This window comes from Haliaeetus leucocephalus, unplaced genomic scaffold (assembly GCF_000737465.1).
Source record: "Haliaeetus leucocephalus isolate CR32 unplaced genomic scaffold, Haliaeetus_leucocephalus-4.0 Scaffold229, whole genome shotgun sequence".
In the NCBI taxonomy this organism is placed as follows: Eukaryota; Metazoa; Chordata; class Aves; order Accipitriformes; family Accipitridae; genus Haliaeetus; species Haliaeetus leucocephalus.
The window spans coordinates 1092889-1112891 of NW_010972665.1; the positions used below are offsets into that span (position 1 = coordinate 1092889).

General features: G+C 45.1%; 1 protein-coding gene across 1 annotated transcript in view; it reads right to left on the bottom strand.

The window, feature by feature from the left end:
- Nucleotides 1-8684: 8684 nt before the first annotated feature.
- LOC104831981 overlaps nt 8685-20003 on the bottom strand; it is a 30983-nt gene continuing 19664 nt past the window's right edge. The window contains exons 3-7 of the mRNA XM_010567917.1: nt 15210-15371; nt 12469-12655; nt 11333-11481; nt 10324-10350; nt 8685-8807 (exon numbers count right to left, since the gene is read on the bottom strand). Of these exons, the coding sequence (XP_010566219.1) occupies nt 8685-8807; nt 10324-10350; nt 11333-11481; nt 12469-12655; nt 15210-15371 (648 nt within the window). The remainder of the gene's footprint in view (nt 8808-10323; nt 10351-11332; nt 11482-12468; nt 12656-15209; nt 15372-20003) is intronic.

The following is a 20003-nucleotide window of genomic DNA, read 5'->3' on the forward strand; positions in this document are numbered from 1 at the left end:
TTAGAGGAGTAATATAGACCACACCTTTTCACTACACTAGGCAGGGTGCTCTGGCACTGCTCTTAACTATGTGTGCCAGCCAAGATCTAAACACCTTCCTGGCTGCTGCTGGAGTCTTCCCATGCCACATTAAGGCAGACAAAGATATTTGCGTAGAGAGCTTAGATGTCTGTGTGGAGGCTGAAGGGTCTGGGGAGGAGAGTCCCTGCCCAGTTGCTCCCTGCTGCCCTCCATGGGGTTGCTGAACCATCCCAAAGTGGCAGGGAGTTCTGGGCATGTAGTCTCTGGGGTTCAGGTAGATTCTCCTGCAGGGACAGTCCCTTCTGGTGCAGAGCTGGATCTTGCTGTCATGGATCTGCTGCTTAGTGTAGGGCACATGCAGTGGTAAGTGGAGGTGGGTGGGCAGAGAAGTGAACTTACTTCCCTTATCCACTCTGTGGGAAGCCTTCTGTGCTTAAGGCTTGCTATTTGGTCCCTAGCAGGAGGGGAAGGGCAGCAGCAGTGGGAAGCACAGGGTGAAAGCTAGGCAACACAGAGGTTTCCTCTTCTGGTGTGCTGTACCCCTCTTCCTAGCCTGTTTTCCTCTTCCACTGGGGTGTTAGTGGCTTTCATTGCTGCTTTGTTTTGCAATTTTCTCTTCTGCAAAAGTGTATTCTTTCCCTTCTTCCTTCACAGGTGATTTCTGGCTTTCTCTTTTTTTTTTTTTTCCCCTAGGCCTCTACTTTCTTTAGTTGGGTCTCATTGACTTTTCTCCTTTACTTTCTTTTGAGTAACTGCATGTGACTTCTTGTGTCAGCAACCTCTTTAGCTTCCCTCCATACTGCCTGGTTGTACAAGCTGAACTAAAGGTGTTGTGTGTTGCTGTAGGCATTGGCTTAGGCTCCTGCAGATGAAGGAAAGCTGCTTTGCCCAGGAGGGTGCTGTGGGCTGTGAACAAAAGAGAAGTTGAGGAAAAGCAGCCCTGAGGACAGCCAGCACCTGTCAGTGGAGGCTGCTGTGTGGTGCTGCTAATGAATCCAGATACTCAGAAAGAAACCTGAATGCTGAATATCAGCATGTTTTGTCCCTGGTGCCTTCACTCTTTCCTGTGGAAGTGATGTGTGCTGCCCTGCCATGTCTGCCCACTCTGTGGTTTTGGAAGCACAGCCCAGCAACAGCACCTAATACAGGACTGCTCAAAATGAACATCCATGTTTGGCTGTATCTGAACTTTCCAAAGGCTCTTTGCTCTCTGGATCTTTTAGAACAACACCAGCCTCAAAAGAACAAAAGCTTGCAGGTAAACAATTCCTTTCTTGACCAGCTATGCTCACCTGAAACCTTAAATGTGTGGTGGTTGCTGTACTACAACCCAGGTGTTCATTAATAAAGTACCTGAAAACAAGTATCATAATAGTGATGCTTTTATTAAATTTCTTATGCTAGTATTACAATGTATCCTGGAGTGGAGAACTATACAGTATCTTACATGTTATAAATATATTTATTTCTGAAAATACATGAATATATTTCATATAATGCTGTAATAAAAAAAGAGTGCTAGTTCATTTAAAAAAATAAAAAAAACAACCACAACCTATACTGTGAATAGAGGTGGTGGGGAATACCAGTTCATGATGCTATCTATGTCTTAAAACACTTTAAATTCAGTTTGCACTGATTCACATTCCTTACAGTCTCTGTAAAGCTGGAAGAATAATGGAGGGTGTAAGTTAATGCAGGATTTTAGTCCCCTGTATTTATGGAGATTATACAGACTATTCACAGAATAATAAAGTTATAAATCTTTCTAGCTTTGGATGAAGCTAGCAAGATATACAGTGAATAACCAACTCCTGCAACAGCAGCTATAACTGAAACGTTAAACACAACACCTACTTTATGGTGCTAACTTTGAGTCAGCACAGACTTTTTTTTTTTTCTTATTGGGGTTTGGCTGTTGGGGTTTTTTGGAGATGCTAAGTAACAACCCTTCTGAGTACCTGGAGAACCAGACCTGGGCTGCTGCTTTCACTCACCCCTGCAAACTATAGCTGCCCTGGGAGAGCTTGGCTGGGGTGCTTGGAATCTCAGAAGAGATCCTGCTCTCCTTTTGAGGACTCCAAGGGCTCTAGCAGATCTGGGTGAGCAAGGGGGAAGCATCTGTTACTGAAAGGCTAAACCTGCTGAAGTTGATCCATTCCTGCCAGCTTCTCAAATCTTGTTTCCCAGGCAAGTTAGGTTTAGGGAGGGGACTTTTAAACAGCAATTACTTGACTTGCAATGATATTGTAATTTAGAGGGTAGAATAATCTTTTAACAAGAGGCAATGTTGGTTTAAATAAATCTTTACTCCATGTGCATTAATTATTGTGCTAGTACCAATATAAGAGCTGGTGTGCAGAGACCACTGCAACCATGGGATCTTCAGAAGCATGTGCTGTCTGTCCCTTGAGTCTGGAGTCAGCGGACACATGGCAATAAGGCAGCCACCAATTGTGGCCATAGTGTTACATGGTTGTTAATGTGGCCCAAAAGAGCGGCAGCTTATAAGGGATGTATGTATTTGAATAACTCTTCCTTGCAGCTCTGTTCTCCCTCTTGCCTTTTCCCAGCAGAGAGTACAGGCTGAGCCATACATACAGCAGCATGACTACCCTATCTACAGCCTCAGGCCCCCACCTACACAGTCAAAGGACTTAACCTGCAACTTAAAAGTAGGAATTCAAGCCTGGTTCTGCCCCTGAGTGATAGCATAAGAGCTGGGCTGCCTGGTGAAGCTGAGGTGTTGCCTTAGATGCACCTTCTTGTTGCTTGAAAGGCTGATTCCTGCAGTGCCCCTCACTCTGGTCTCTGCAGTGAGCCTGCACGATGCCAACTTCTGTGTAGGGTAGTGCTGGAATTGAGGGGCCTCTGCAGAAGGAGCAGGCCTACAGGATTAGAAGCTTATGGTGGATTCAGGAATGGCCTCATAGGAAGTCTTGGCTCTGCAGACTTGGTTTTCCCGTTGGATTCCAGTAAAATGGCACAGCTGGCCTAATGCTGCTCTGAAGGGAGGAGCTGTGTTGGGGACAAGCAGAGACTGCAACTCAAACCCCCCCCCGGAGGGAGGAGGCTGTCCTTCCAACAGCCACTTCTGTCACTGGGCAAAGAGTTCCTGGCACTCTTCTAGATGCTGCTGTGTGCTATAAAGCTTAAGTTTATTTCAGCTGGAGAAGGTCCCCAGAAAACAATGATAACTTAAAAGCTTCAATGTTTCGGGCAATTCTGTTCATAACCCAAAGAGGAGGAATAATTTCCAAATCTTATTTAAAAGTCTCTTGGTTTTGTTGCCAAGATGCTAACAGCAATTTTCATCTGTAGCTTGACTTTTGTATGTATACTTCAGATTCAGGAGTGAAGCAGTATGTAGCTGAGCATGTATCTGTCCGCAGACCCTTCTCAACCTCCCCCTTCCCTCTTTCCCTTCCAATGCTCAAATCGGAGTTGCTCTGTTGACAACTGTAGGATGCCAGTTGCACGAAGCAACCCGGGGGTTCTTGGTTTTGTGTCCATTGGTGTTGCCACTTTGCCTTCCTGAAACAGAAACATGCAGTCAATGTGAGAGATTAGAAAGGGTTTCTCTGCGTTTAACCCATGGGCTGAGTTGGGAAGGTGGAAGATGAGGCTGAGCCTGGTTCTCTTTTAGTCTTGATTATGGGCAGATTGTCTCTTTCCCAAGACATCTGGTTGGCTTATTATTTGGGAGTCTTTTGACTGATGGCAGAAAAATGAATTTGCTGCTGTACTTTTTGTAAAAAGGCTGCATGATGTAGCCTATATGACTACAAAGGTGTTTAAATTGTGGGGGTTTTTGTTTTGTTTTTTTTTAAAGAAAAAGCAGGGGGACTGTTAAAATGAAGGTGTATGGGCTAGTCCTCAGCTGGCATAAATCCATACAAAATTCTGACCTGTTCCTGTCTTTGCATGTTGGATCATGTCTGGATGAAGGAACAGGACTGTCTCATTTTTGTGCTGAGAACAGGCAAAAAAAAAAAACCCAACCCACAAAGAAACATATGCTGCTTTACTTATTTTACCTTGTTCCATTTGACTGGGGTTATCAGAAAGGCCATATGTTTTCATTCTTTGTATTTTGCCCCAGAACAATCATGGAGTTCCTCTCAGTTTTCTTCAGCTCTGAAGATATAATATCTGGCCTTAACAAATGGAAAAATACAATTAAAACTAACAGTGGTCAGAACTCATGGCTGTGTTTTTAGCATTAATATGCTGTGCATATGTACCCAACATCCAAGCTGCACCCAAAGCAGCTTCCCCCTCTCCAGTTTGAAATTCCAAAACAGATGCTGTCCAAATACTTGTGGCAGCATCCAAGAAAAGACAGCTACAAAATGCAGCACTTGGCATGGAGTCATAATTTAATGGATGGACACAAACATAATTTTGTTGAGAGCAACCAGTATTTTCTGCCTAGCTGGAAGCGAGGGGGAGAGACTGGTGGGTGAATGTCACAGGGAAGTTAAAAATTCTGGCCTGAAGTACTAAGTAGGAAGTGAGATGTTCTGAAGAACAACACTACGCTAGCTCTATGGACTGTCTCCAACTTAATTATTTGTTGGTTATTTATTACATACAATTGAAATAAGTGTAATGCATCCTGTTTGGTTGTAATGGTTTAGTTAGCTCAGGCCTCCAGGACTTATGAAAGACAAACCTTTTGGAACACTTTTTAAAAATAGCTGCTGTTTAAGAAAGAAAAGCTGTAGGTTTGGGATTTTTAATACAATATTTCAAAGCTATTTACAGAAAATAAATAGCTATTTATTTCAAATAATAATAATAGCTGTTTACTTCAAATCTTTGATTTGAAGAAGTTTTCAACTCAAAGTCCTGACTGATGTGGTGCAGACTCTTTATTTTGCCAGCTACTAATTTGTTTTCTTTTTAATCTAAATGTACAATTTTTTTTTGTTGTTCAGCTCTTAATTCTTTTACAATGGAATGGTCAAACTTCTGCCTTGATGTTATTCTTTAAGTCTTTGGCTGCTTCTCAACCCTGAGCACAGAGATCTCCCTTGGTAGTAATTTCCCATGTCAAGAGCAGTGTTCAGACCTGGGTCTGAGGCTCTAGGGCCCTTTTCAGCCTTTGCCATACAATACTGAAGATGGGTTTTTTGTAATGTTAGAACTGCACTGTCCTTCCTAACTTACTTCACCCTAACCACAAAGTAGTCATCATACAGCAGCAAGCTTTTGGTGGCTGTCAGACTGAAATTAGCATCCTTACCATGAAAGATACTGTAATTTGAGGTTAGCTCATTCCCACACAGCTGCATTAAAGCTGCAGCTCCCATAGATACGCAGGTGGGTGTGTCTGCACAGGAATGCCAGGCTGGCATTGCCCAAACCTTCCAAAATTAGTTCCTGCCCTGGAAAGAGGTTGGGGATAGCATCAGAAAAACTCCTGAGCACAATTGCTTTCACTGAGATGGCTGGCTCTGTACCTCTGCCAGGACTGGAATAACTGCTGGACCAGTCTGCTTCTGGGCAGCAGTCACAGCAAGTAGTGGAAGACTGTATGTCTTGTCTGTTTGTCCTCAAAGGGAGCTAGGGAAAGTCAGGAAGAATGATACAAAGGTGCTAATGCACAACTTGACCCTGGATTTTTGGGGATCGTTTGTAACACCATTCTAGCCAGAGACAACTTCACACATTTTATAACGTCAGATGGAGTGGCAACGTACAGGCAATAAATTGATCAAGGTAGGCTCCTGCAGAATTTGCAGAACAGCTTTCACAGGCCAGGCTTAGATTCTCTCCTCACTGTTCAAAGCAGCATCAGACTGTAATTGTTTAACTAGGGCAAGTATTTGACCGTATGATGCTCCACTATCATTTGAGAACAGTTTTCTGTCACTAAACCAGTCAGAATGGAAAGGCAAAAAGTTCTTGTCTTGGGGGTCATTTGAGCTGGAAGTGAGTTCCTTGCTCTTTGTGGAGGGATCATTCTGCAACAGTTGGGGTAATAAATCCACTTTTCCTGCCATAGGTCAGATCCAGGTCCATGTGCTGCTTAAGTTCATAACATCATGATCAAGTCATTCATCAGCCTGTTCTGGCCCTTTGCACAAAACAGATGTTGCTTTGCGGGAGTAAACGTACTAGCAGGAAAAAGAAAATGAAATGAAAACCTGAGCCTGTTTAGAACAATGTATGACAAACCACTGAGTCTTGTGCTAGTATGTTTACCTTGGCAGGCCCCCCCCTCTCCCGCTGGAAGAACCAAGTTCTCTCTCTCTACTATGAGAATTCCTTTGTGAATGTTAAAAAAAAGAAAAAAAGACAGAAAAGAAAAACAAAACAACCGCCCTGGAGCAGATCATTCATCATAAGCAGACTGGGAGCATGAAAGGGAATTTGCTTTGACCTAGTTACAAAAACAAAAACAGAGAGACTTTCTCTAATTGCCCAAATGACTCAGGTGGGACTGGGTGTCAAAAGCAACAAATCTGTGCTTCCTTCAGAGCTGTATGTTAATACAGGGCACCAGGCTCCAACCTGTTCCAGTTCAAGACCTTGGGAGATGTCTCTGAGCCAAGGAAGCCTGGGTAAGCAAAAGCCAGCCAACTCCATATGCCTGCATGTACAAACAGGACCGGGAGCCAGGACAAACATGTTTCATAAATTATAACAAAGACAGTGGCTTTAAATGCTGAGAGTATCAGGGCTTCAACATTTGCTTTGCCAAGAGCTGCAGACAAGTGAGACTTTCTTGCTTTACCATTCTGGTGCTGCTGTAGGAAGGACTGGCCTCCTGTCCAGCAGCATTTGCAGGGCTGTCATTGATCCACTAAACCTAACTTTTTATTTCAAAGGAGCCTGAGGGCAACTACATATCCAAAATGCCATGGGAGCAAGGTGACCAGCTTTTCCAGGCACCAGTGAAAATCCCAGTGTCAGTGCATTGCTATTGCAGGGTGTGGAGTAAAAAGAGCAAGAGCAAATACAGCTAGGGCTGGGGAATAAGAGCTAGGAAGCAGGAGAAGAGGAATTGGAAGGAGATAAGGGGCATGAGTAGAGGCAAGGGTTTTATGTAGCTATATGGGAGAAGAAAGTTAGTAAAAAAAAAAGAGAAGGCTATTCTTCACCAGCTACAGAAAGCAGCCTGGAAAAATCAGTGTACAAGATCTCTGGGGCTGCCCAGTTACAGCCAGGTAAAAAATCGTCCATTTGGCATCTCGCAATACAGCATTTCCATGACAGTAGTAGTTGTCCAGTATATGTGTGAAAGTAGCAGAAGCTGTTTCTGTTAGGAGCTATTGGGCTGGCCCTTCATTGGAAGTACATCGATGTAGTCAGCTGAGGACCTAGCCTGCAATTCTCACACTGGGAGCACCGGTGGTGTCCTCAGTGCTGCAGAGAAAGGGCCAATCAGGAGGTTGCAGAGACAGGACTTTTCTGAAGCCCAAATAAAGTTCTGGTTCTATTCAGGTTTAGAGGGAAGGTTCAAAAGAGTTTGTATTTTTTCCCAGCTGGTTCACTGTCTATTTTAGATGGAACTGTTTGATCTCTTTCTGCTTTGTGTTTCTTTCAGTTTCCCAAACAATAGGAGGAAGCTTGCCTGTTACGTGTGCTTGGGCCCCAACCAAGCTTTTCCCAGCTGGAAAAATCACTCCATGAACTACAGAAGGGTTTTTTTTCCAGCTATAATTACAAGATTCCTAGTTCCCATATGCATTTTGTAAGGTAGGTACAGGCTGTCTAAGGGGAGCAATGGGACATTCCTGAGTGCTTTAACAACTGCTGTTTCCCTACCATCACACCCTCTAAAACCTGAGGAGAGCTTAAGCACATCTGAGCTGTTCCGCTCAAGGTTACCAAGACCTCAGCTGAAAAAACACAGGGAGGTGCACAGCCCCATGTAATGCTCCTTGCTTTGGTGAGTAAGATACCCAGGCTCTTCCTGTTACCTGATTATATAAGCAAACACCCCAAATTCACCAGACCAGCTGGGAGGACTTGGCAAGTGCACAGGGAATATCTATGCACTGTCATCACCTCAGATAGACATGCACCACAGAGTATAGCTCAGAGGCCAGGCTGTAACTAGCCTGGTAGACAAACTTGCCCAAGGGACCAGCACAGATCTCTGAACAGAAATGAGGTCTCATGCTTGACCCAAATGTTCAGCTACAGCAACAAGCAGGTCCCAGCCATGAGCACACATTCAGCAAACTTCATCTCCCCTTCCTCTGACAGGAAACCTTCCAGCTGATCCTGACTGTCCCATCCCATCACACATCAGATGCAATACGGGTTACTGTTCCACTGGATGAAAGATTTCACACCTTGGTGGATAGAGGAGAGCATTAACCTCGACTGTAATGCTTAGGAGGGAGCAGAAAGAAAAATAATTAGGCTATAGAATGGCTCTGACTAATTGTCAACATCCCGTTGCCCTGTTGCGGATAAGCACCTTCTTTTAGGGACCCTAATGTTTCCATTATTCTCACACAGGTAACATTATCCAGTTGGGATCTCAGAGCACCTGGGCACTAAGGAAGCAAATGGCTGTGCTGGCCAGGACCACCACATGCAATGGAGAGAAGGTAAGCAGAGGTCTTCTCTGGCCAGCAACAACCAGAGGTAAATCTCCCACCACCTCCTCCCAAAACTAAGTGAAAATCTCCCATAGCTCTGCCTTACTTGTACAGCTGTGGGCAGGACCTCTTCAGAGCAGCGGAGGACAGCCCCAGCTTGTTCTGGTTTCTCAGCCGTGTCTTCCTCATAAGATCCCTCATTCTCCCCCAAGCATGGCTCTCGCCCTAGGGAGCAAAAAGAAACCACAACTTGAAGGACCAGAGGCTAGCTGCTGGCAGACCTCATCTGGCCGACATATGATGCTTTGGGGCACTCCAGGGTGGTAGGAAGAAGGGAGCTGCTTCATTTTGGACAGATAAGAGTCAGGGCCCACAAAAGAATTTTTAACACCCTGCAATGATGCCCAGTGGCCAGGTTGTACCTGTATAGGACACAATGAGACAAGATAGATCAACTGTCAGTAATACCATCCTTTTTGTATTTTATTTAGTAACATTCCTGTATCTAGGACCCTGTTGTTCTGACTTACAAGTTTCAGAGAGTGAGGGCAACTGATGACTGCTGACTAGCTGCTTAAAGGCACGTTTCACCTTATTGTTATACTGTACTAAAGGAAAAGATCGGTTTGGTTTCTTACCTACTCATATGCACCCAGGGGGGCCTTTACAAGAAAAACAACCCAAAAAAGCCGCTTGACTCCCTTCTTTCTATTAGGCCAGTTGCATTGGTATCAGCCCTTTTCAAGGTGGTGACTTTTGTGGACCATGAATTAGAAGAGATCAAGCCTTTGTTTCCCTGTCTGCAAGCCACAGCTATTGGGCACATACATTTGAAATGCTAATAGAGATTATCAGGAGATCAGGGAGTCTCATGAGGCCCTCCCTCATGTTTGTTCTCTCTGGGCTGAGCTCATCTGGACTCATGAACTGAAAAGGAGCCACACATCAAAAAAATCTCATTATTTTTTGCTACATTGTTTGAAATTTCCTAAAGTAATGGCTGGAAAACCTTGGGAACAGAACAAAAAAAGATCATGCCTCAGGACTAGCATAATGGGGAGAGACGATTCCCGTTTTGGTAAAGTTCTCAAACCATTGTCACTTTCGGGGCATTGTTCTGCCCTGTCCTGAGGTGCCTTCCCACTGTGCCACCAGCAGAGCCATTACTCCATGAGTTGTGGCCACCTTGGGAGCACAACGTGGCGACTGCCCAGCCCCACACATCAGCCCAGGCAGAGCCAATTGCGGTAATTCTTCTTGGGGCTCTGCTAAGTTTTCCGTTTAAAACTTCAGATGAGGTCATGGGCTTTGCTGAAAACTGCAACACCAGTTTCTGTGCTATTGAGTTAATTGCCCATAAGTGAGACTGTTTACTCATGGAAATATAAAACCTTTGTGTTTGCTACTAGGATTAACGTATGCTATGGAAGGGTTTTGGAGGCCTCAGCAGTTAGTCCCTCATTGTGCTGGTGTTGTCCCAGAAAAGCAATCAGTGCTAATATCACAGAAAGCCTGAGCAGTTGCCTGTTCCTGAAGGCTAGCTAGCTGTTGCCTGCAGTGGGGCTGGGAGGACAACGGACCGCATGCAGTAAGTCATAATACATGTCTGTCTGTTACTTTGATAGTAAGCTTCGGGGGTCAGTGAACCTCTTTTGTTCACGCATAATGCTGTGCACTACAGGGGCTTGGTCCATGATAATGCAGGTACAAGTTAAATATATTGTGCAAAGGCAGTACATACCGAGATGATCTTGCTGACATCCAGACCCTAAAAACAAAAGGCAAATACACTGATAAATAACAAGACAGTGAGACCATTTCACAGTGCTGGGAACAGACTGGGCTCTGTTCTCAGCTCTGCCCTGGAGTCCACCCATAACCTTGGTCAAGTCCTTTATCTCTTTAGGATTCTGTCTCTCCTGTGTGTGATAATCCCTTCTTTCCTCCTCTGCCTCTCTTACTGCAGAAGTTGGCTGGACACAAGCCAGAGCACAGAGCACCTTTCAGGATTCAGCCTTGATTTGGTTTCTGAAGTTCATCGAAGTATTTGCAACCTATTTGCAACTTTGGGGTGGAAATTTCGTGAGAAGGTCTTTCCTGTGAGAGACCTACTCCTTCCTCTTTCCTGTCAGGCTGGGAATACTCCTGACTGGAGCCTCTGCCCTGACATTTCAGCACTTCTGATCCCCGCTGGAACCTGAAAGTGCTGAGGCAGCCACAAACAGTGGGAAAGAAAGGGAGAGGAGAAGCATTCGTCCTGGCTCCCTTGGATTTCAGCAACATGGTTTCCCTGAAACATGCTTTGGGGACTGGAGCTTATTACACCGATATGCTGCCAGTGTGGTAATAAGTGTTGCCAGCTAAGAACTGACCCACTAAAATTTTTATGTGTGGTAATGAATGTGTGCTTGGTTTAATGATGCTAGCAGCAGTAGTGAAGATACTTAGGACAGAGTTCATATGTTGAGTTACCTGGAGTTAGTGAGGGCTAAAGCCCATGCTGCTGTCTGTAGTGGTCTTCTCCCCTGCAGCAGTACTCTGTGCCTTTCTTGACATAAAGACATAGGCACTGTCTTCGCTTAAGGCTGGGAGCAGAGAGGCACAGAGCACCCTGGCCCTCACTGTCCCAGCCCTATTCAGTAGCAGACAGGCTTGTTCTCCCGGCACCCCACTCTGCTCTACCTGAGTAGAATTTTCCCTGCTTCTCCCACAGGTCCCACTCGCAGTCTGGCTCCAAGCTTATCACTCACCTTTCTTACTGCAGGGTCCTTTGATGGAAAAGCCTGTCTCTCAGCCATATTACCAGCTTCTCTGAACTCATTCTCCTTGTTGTTCCTATTGTTTGATGACTTCCTGAGCCCCGGCTGGCTGTTTCCTGATTCCGGGTACCTCTCTCTTCCTGCAATGAAATGCAATGCCTGCTAGGACAGCCTCTGGGCAGTGCTGCCAGCAAGCTGCGACTCCAGATGGGATGAGAACCCTAAGGACTTAATGATGGGATGAACCCCCATGTGTCTTCATGCCACTATAGTGGAAAGAAGGTAAGTGCTCCAGTAAAGTGTCTGACCACGGCAGCACTTTCTAATGGCCTCCTCATGGTCTTATTTCCCTTCCAGGCCTGCTCTGAAACTGCCAGGAAAGAGCATTTCTGAGCTTCAGCACTAGAGATCCCAAAGGCCATTTACACTCTGACTCAATCTTGCTAGGAGGTGTGTTGATATTCTGCATTGCACCAGGTATTAGAGGCAGGCTGAAGTCCAAGGTTTGAAATAAACTAATCAGCCTCGCTTAGTGGGCTGGTTCACATCTAACATTGGATCCAGACTTTTCAGCTGGCTTTATCATCAGTAGGCTGAGCTCAGTCTTTCTCAGCCTCCTGGAAAAGTTGGTCTCTGGATCCAACCTTTGCAGCTAGGGCTTATTTCCACTCGGTCTATAGCATAAGTCATCCTCCAGGAATGTGTTCTGTGCCTGCTTGAGAGAGTAGGAGACTAACAACAGGCATAAGGCTTTCCATCTTAGATCAAATCCTACCTTGGTTGGGGGGATTTTAAAGCCACATGGAGGGGCTCCACTAATGGACCCATACAGGCATGCAAAGTTTCCAAAAGAGAGACCCATTTTCTAACACATTTGTCCTAATCTTTGTAGCCACAGCTGCAAAGTAAAAAGTCCTGCTTCACACATGTGAAGCAGGAAGTGTTAAAATTGTAGGTGTAGACAAAGCATTTTAAAACACATCTCTCAGAATTCCAGCTAAGGTATAGTTCCACTAACACCTTGCACTGTTCCCATCTGTCTTTCCTAGGGAAAAGGAAGTTGCTGGTCAGCTTACTTCACCAACTGGTGGCAAGCAGTAGGGCAGGTTAGAGTTATTTGAACTCACCATTGCAGCTGCTTAGCTTTTCAGTGTTCGCTCCTATTTCTGGGATGATGGAAAGATCAGAAGGGTTTCCAGTCTGAACCAAGAGGCTGTGAGGTCTGCTCCTCCCAGAAAAAAATGTCTTCATGTCTTGGTATGAGTTGAGGAAGACGCTGGCAGCTCCACAGGAGCAATGCTGCAGAAGGTATTCCTACACCAGACAAAAAGAAAGCATGCAGATTCTTAGGTTGCCACAGCCCAATGTAACCAGGTGGTACGATGGTACAAATTGCAATCATTCCAGCCCAGGGATGCCCAGCCTTGTCCTGAGACCCATCAGAACCCAGACAAATTATTTAATTCTGTAAAAGGGTGAGCAGCCTGAAGTTGGTAATATAGATTTTTCATGGGTTCATTGGTATTTAACTTAAATTGCCTAATATTCAGCATTTTTTGGGTTTGTTTCCCAGAAGGAATTGAATACAAGTTTCTAAACACAGAGCTGCTCAGCTAAGGCATTTGTATAAATAAACAGATCTGTTATAATAGTGACTTGCATTTTAAGATAATGTTATTTGTTTTGGCACATGCACAGACAACAATATCTTGTATTTTTATTGATGGGATACCATAGTTTGCTTGCATGTTACCAGTCAGATTCACTGTATGTGGTACTTCAGCTGGTGTACTTCTGCTGTAGCTGGTATGGTGGGAAGGGGAGATTTTCTACCTTGCACAACCATGTTGCACAAGAGTTTAGTAGGGTAGAAAGCAAGGCGAGCTTTACCCAGCTGAAGTGGAAAGGGAGCCAAACTGTTTATTGGTGTTGGGACCAGGACAGGCCAACGCCAGTTTAGCACCTCTGGAGACCCCCAAGCGACTGACAGTTTTAATGTAACATCTTATTTGGATAAGTTGCCACAGCAGCATGGCAATTTGCATTACCTATACCTTTGGAAGCTGCTTTGAAAATATTATGAAAGATGCTGCTTTTGGCCCACAGCATTAAAGATTTCCTTGTAAAGCAACGGATGTGGAGTAACCATGTTCCCTTTGTGTCACAAGATCAAAATGTCATCAGTCTCTGTGGTGGTGTCTGTACAGCTCTCAAGAACAGCATCAGGAGCACTGGCTACCTACGATCCTCATGACCAGCTCTTAATACCACACTAACCCATCTCTGCTCTGGGCATTGTGTTTTCCCTAGCTATGTCTGGGGTATGGAAACCTTTCCATGCTCATAGCCTGCATGGAGAGTGAACATGGTTTGGAAAGTAGCTTAGGAGTCCCTCCAAGACAGGGTATGGACAGCAACCTCCAAGTTTCATGGCAAATGGGGGTAGTAGTGTTCCTCTTCTACGCAGAGGGGCTGTAACTCTGAAGAGGAAAATGACAGAGAGCTGCTCAGATATAGGAGATGCAGGCACCCCAGAGATACTCAAGAGAGAGCACCCAGTTTTGCAGAGCACATTGCAAGTGCTGCATGTTACATCTGGGGGTCCAATTCCCCACTGAACAGTATGGGACAAATGCAGCTGAGAAGGCACCACTGAGAAATCTTGGAAAATACCAAAAAGATCAAAGTTTCAAATATTTAAATGAAAGCATGGTGCCTTTCATTTCAGTGTGAGCTGGGGGGGAGGGGGCACGTACACCAGATGAGGATTTGACCCTGAAGTTGCAGCTTGGAGGAGTTACTTTGAGCAATGACTCACAGTTGTAAAGCTTCAGGAAATGTGTTAACAATTCCCAGGCTCTATGTAGGAGGCTGCATTCCTCTAGGCATGAGAGATGGGTACATGGAAATGACGGGCTACTCTGCTCTGCAACCTGACTCACAACTTGGCTTTGGCTCTGAGGAGGAGTCAGTCGCCTACTGCAGATCCAGTCCCAGCAGGTGGGAAAGCAGCACCAGGGGAGGAATGACACTGTCAGGAGAATAAAAGACTCGCCACAGCATGGCTGGGAAGAAATAGCTGAGTATGACAAACCCCTTCTGTTCCTTTGGGGAGTGATAAAATAAATAGAACGGAAGGGGAGGAAAAAAGCTGGAAACCTGGTGTGATGGCCAAAGAAAAAGCACTGAGAAGCAGAGGTGGGGTAGAGCCGAACAAAATATGCAGGGGCTAAAAAATGCTGTTTAGGAGGATGCTGAAATGATTTGCAAATTTCCCAGCTACCTCTGGCTGATAAAAAAAGACAAATGGAAACACTGAGATGTTTCATGTCAGAGATTCTTCATTTGGCAGCTCAGAAGTGCAGGAAGGGAAAGAGAACATGGATTTGGGTAGTGGTACCACTGCTTCTCTTTCCCATTGTGTCTGTTTTGGGGAAAATTCTGGGATTTTGACAGTTTGAAACCAGAAAGGAAAGAGCGAGCTTTTAATTCAAAACACAATCACTAAGGAGGTCCATGGAAATGTTTTGTTTTGATAGCATTGATGGAGGGATTGTTCTTGGGAGTTTTCAGCTGTAGAGAAGTTAAGGCTACTGATTCGAGCTGTCCATTGCATGAGGTGAGAAGGACACATTTTAACTCAACAGAAGCAAGCACAGCTGGGAAACAAAACTGAACAAGAACAGAAACCCAAGCCCAAGGGAAGCTGAGCCCACTGTGGTGGGCAAGGACTCCCTGAAGACCAGAGCAGCCTGCCCAGGTGGGTGTGGGGTCAAGTAAATCAGCATCTTCCCTCACCCAGACTTGGAACTTTCCATCTGGGCCTTAAGTATATAATTTAATAGAAGATACTATGGTGTCTGCTTACCTCTTTTATCTGGCTCATCTTCTGCTCTTTCTGCAAGCTGCACACTTGCTTTTGGAGACGCAAGTTGTGCTCCTGCAGCTGCCCAATCTTCTCAATCAGTTGGCAGATGTGTTCCAGGTATCCCAAACCAGATCCCAGGGCTTTGCTGTTACCTTGGTTCACCTGCAATGACAATGCATCTTGGACCATGGAGTAACAGCAAAGCAATCCTTACTAGCAGTTGGGAGCCCAGCACACTCCTTACAGCGGGCTGTGATAAAGACACTCAGGCTTCCTCTTGCAAGTGGCTTTGGTTATAGCCAGATCTAAGGTACAGTGTTGCTTGCTCACAGCTCTTTTCTGGATTACTCAGCAAGATGCGCCATTAGAGGGACTCTTCTGACTGATCACAGGCTGACGCAGAGGAAAACCTCATGACAGCCTGTTTCTAGTTCCACCTCCCAGGCTAAATGTTGTCTTTTACTGGCCACAGGACCCTTGCAAACAAATATAGTTCTACTGTATGGTACAGATGGCTGGGGTTAGTATGGCTCTTAGCCCATAGCCCTCAGTGCAAGTCACACTTAGGTCTATTGAGACTGAGCTTGGCTCCTACCCAAAGGCACATATATGCAGGTTACAGTGATTTGCTGCTTTGTGACCAACTTGGGGGTGCATTTTGTCTGCCTCTGGCAATCTGCAACCATTATGGCACAGCTGAACTCAGACCCTCATCACTGGTGGGTCAGTGAGAGGGACATGGGTCTGAACCAAGCTGCCAAAGTGAAAGAACATCTTTCCACTGGTCTTTAGCAGATCCCAGCTTACATCCCTGCTGTTACTTTCTCAGTCATTAAGAGATGCCTGAAGAAAGTCTGCAGGATCGAGTTTGCCATCTGGCTATCGCAGGATATTCTGTACCACTGATCTCTCCACACCTAGGACCTGCAGAGTCTCACTGCTACTCAGCCAAGGGCAGTGCCAGAGACAGACAGTAATCCTGTGGCAGAGGAAAGGCAACGGTGCTTCCCAGCCTCCTGCTCTGCGCTTCACCATTTCTGGCCCCAGGACTTCCCCATGCACAGCAAGTGTTCTCTCCTGTGCCACAAGTGGACTCTGCCGAATGTGCTGCTAACAAACACATGCAGAGGCTCACTTCCACCTTGGCGCTGCCTGCTGATATGCGTGTGATATCAGTAAGTAAAATAAGCCTCGAACTTTACAAAAGCAGCACTCTAAGTTTATCTTACTTCAAAAAATAAGTTCCCTCTACAAAAGCAGGAAGCTTACTCTGTCTCCTTTCCCACAACAATCTACATTTTTGGGGAAATGCCAGCCTTGGGACTCTTCCTGTCTTTTCATTATGTCAGAAAGCTCATGGTGTGTTCAAAAATAATCAACATTAGGATTTACTTCTTTTTAAACAAATGATGATACAATGTTATTTATAAACAGGTATTATTATGTCCAGATGCTTTTGTGTCTGAGGCTGGGACAGAGGTCACATGAAATCATATGAAAAACTGTGATGACTCTAAGCCGACCAGTCATTCACATTCATGATTTTTATTTTCTTCTCAGGCAGAGCCTGCAGAAGTGGTGGCAAGACAAAGGTTACTCAGCCATAAAACTGAGTCCTTAGCATGTCTGTGCAGTGGGAAGGGGTGCAGCCCCACGACCCACAGGGAGAACAAAGCCTACATGGTGTCTGCTGGGAAAAGCTTGAGTCAAAAGCACTATAACCAACATATCTGAAAGCAACTAGGGATTTGGGGGTGCCCAGCTTCAGAAGCATGATTTTCAGAAAGTATGTGAGTATCAGCTTCTGAAAATCTGGCAGTTTTGAGCTGTCCCAAAATGGGTAGTCAGAAGTTCCTCATTATCCTTGAAAACGTAGGCTTTCTGCCACTCTGTACCCTCTTTTGGCACATTTAACAACTTCCCTTTCTGCCAGTTTGCTGTTGCAGTGACTGATGGCATGTCTGTATCGCCCTAAGGAGACAGTGAGCAAATCCAGCCTGTTACAGCTGTAGAAACCCAAGGGAAGACTACAAGGGACAGAGGAGCTCTTGGAAAAGACAGTAAAGTAAAACATTTGGCTGTAACTTCAGGACTGGGGAGAAAGCATGAAGCATTTGACTGTGACCTCTTTCAGTTAGAGACCCTCTTTTTGTTCCATACTTGTCCTGTCCTTAATATTGTAAGGTCCCGCTTCATGTTTGCAGCTGCTAGGTTTATAGGGCAAAACGGGCAGGGGGAGAAGAAGAGGAGGTGGCCCTGATTTCCAGTGCTCTGTGTCTAGGGCTCAAGGCACTTGAAAGCAAAGGGGTGTTTAGGACAAGCATGGAGAAAATCTGGCTTTTAGCAAAAGGGAGGGAGAACTTCCAACTCCTGAGAATAAATACAGGTCCCCAGAAAATGAGAGGGAAAAGGCGTAGAGCAGTTGCTCCAGGTCTTGGGGCAAGGTGGATTTACTCCTTTAGAGGACCTAAACCAGACTGAAGCTTGGACTCAACATGCTGGAGGCCCCTGTTTCACAGTCATCCTTCAGAGGCTGCTCAGGGCAGTCAATTTGGGCTATTTAATAGTAAATTAATTTGCATTTTATTGAATTGATCCCAGCAAGCACAAATGAGCAAAAGGCAAATCAGGCAGAGCCTCCAGTGCCTGCCCATCGCTGCAGGGCCAGCCACCTCTGTGGTCAGCATGCAAGGGTAGAAGCCTTTAAGGGGGATGCTTCACCTTGCTTGCCCTGCTACAATGCCTGTTAGCATCAGGATTGCTCAGATATGGCAGGCATTCAATACAGAAAATTTGTGTAATTTAGCTGGTTGCCTCCAAAACGATTGCTCAGAGAGGGCCTCTCTAGGGATCCTTCCAGGACTTTCTTTTCCATAGACTGGAAATACCTAAACAGCCCTCGCTATCTTCTGGTCATGCCAAGTGCAGCATAGAACCTGCTCTGTCACATTCTGGGCTAAATATTTTCCTCTCGGCACCAGTGAGAGAGTTTTATGCTAGCAGTGGAGGGTGAGCAACCATAGGAAAACTGCAGACATTTTCCAGGATGAGACTCTTCCAGTCTCTGTCCTCCCAGCTGAAGCTTCCCAAAACATCGACCTAACAAGACTGAAATTTTTCCCATTCACCACATGGGGATTGTGAAATAGTATTGGATCAAAAGCCATGTGCCCATTTTTGAGCTGATGAAACCTATGAAGAAGGAAAAACATCTCACCTACTTTTTCGAAGGTGAAGATGCAGAGGATCAGACAGGCGTAATTTATGAATCAGATGAGGAAAGTAACAACATAATGTATAAATAGGTGCCAGACTTTGCTTTCAGGTACATCAGACTGAACTAGACCCTCAGCTGGAAGAAAAGGAATCCAAGGCTCTCAGCTATACTATGCTGAGTTACTCCCATTACAGTTTTGACCCTGTGGAGTTAAGTTGCACTACACAGACTTTACACCTGTGTAACTAAAAAGAGATCTCTGCTTTTGTGAGTGTTCACCTAAGTTTTGGGGACAGGTTTTCAGTACATGTATCACTGCTCAGCTGGCAATAAACCATCGTAGTTGTGCTGGCCCACAGATTTCTTAGGAAGCCTAAAAATACAGGATCAACACCTGCACTGGGAACTTTGTCTTATCTATAGCCCTCCAGTCAATATTTTTACTGGTGTAAAATCACATTTTTTCCTCTGAAGCCACCAGAGTCACAGAGCTGGGAGCTCTTCTTCTGTCAGGCTCAATGGAAAACTGTCCTGGGCTGGACCTGGCAGCAGGAGCCAAAGCTGGCAGGCAAGACTAGCTTGCAGATGAAGCTCTTCTTACTTCAGATGGGAGCTCACTGATGTTTCTTGCAGTGACTTAGGTTTCTGCACTTCTCGCAATGCTCTTCACTTTCTCTTGTGGATAGTTTTGAGTTATACTATGCTCCATTCTCCCATAAATCCCTCACTGCCCACTTCCACCACATTAGCATGGCCAGTACAGAGGCAGTACAGTCACTGTGCCAACAGCCAAGGAATGAAATTACACACCTCCCATCATGGGCTTGGAGCAACTGATTAGTGACGTCACAGGCTGAGCGGGAAGCATTTGTCACTGGAAGCTGACAGCACCAAAAGGCTTGTGAATAACAGGAAAGAGAGTGATCGTGCTGTGTATTTCTGGCGGCTCTGCCCTGCTGTCCAGGAGGGGCTGTGCTTACTGATAGCTTCTAGTTTCCTCCGAGCGGCACACACAGGCTATGGGGCTGACAATCACAGGTTGCCCTATCCTTCCACTGAACCTTACCATTCTCTGCAGAGAAGTATTTTGACTGCTTTGGCCAAGGATAATTAGCACTGTGTGAATAATGGGTTTTTTTCATTTAATGATGACAATGCTCCCACCCTCCCTCTTCTTCCAGGGGTATGGGCTGACTTTAAATGTAAACTTTATGGAGCGTGAGGAATTTTTGCAAAGCAAAAGCATCAAAAGCTATGTATCTTCAAACTGACCTCAAACATTTAATTTGGCTTAAAAGGAAATGCTTTTATTTAGGCTTCAAAGTTCTTTCACTTGTTCTTTGACAGCTTCCACTTTCTTTCATCTTTCTAAACACAGGCAAATTTCAAAATAACAATGGTTCAAACCAAAAGATCAGAAACCTTTGTTTAAGAAATGCCAGACTGAAATTATTTGATGTATATTTTCAGCCAAAGCCATTCACCAAATGAATCTAAATGGTTAAAATATTTGGTCATTTCCAGTCTCTCTTTTTCAGCATTTTCCTTCCTTTTCTCTTGGAAGTAGCCTCAGCAGT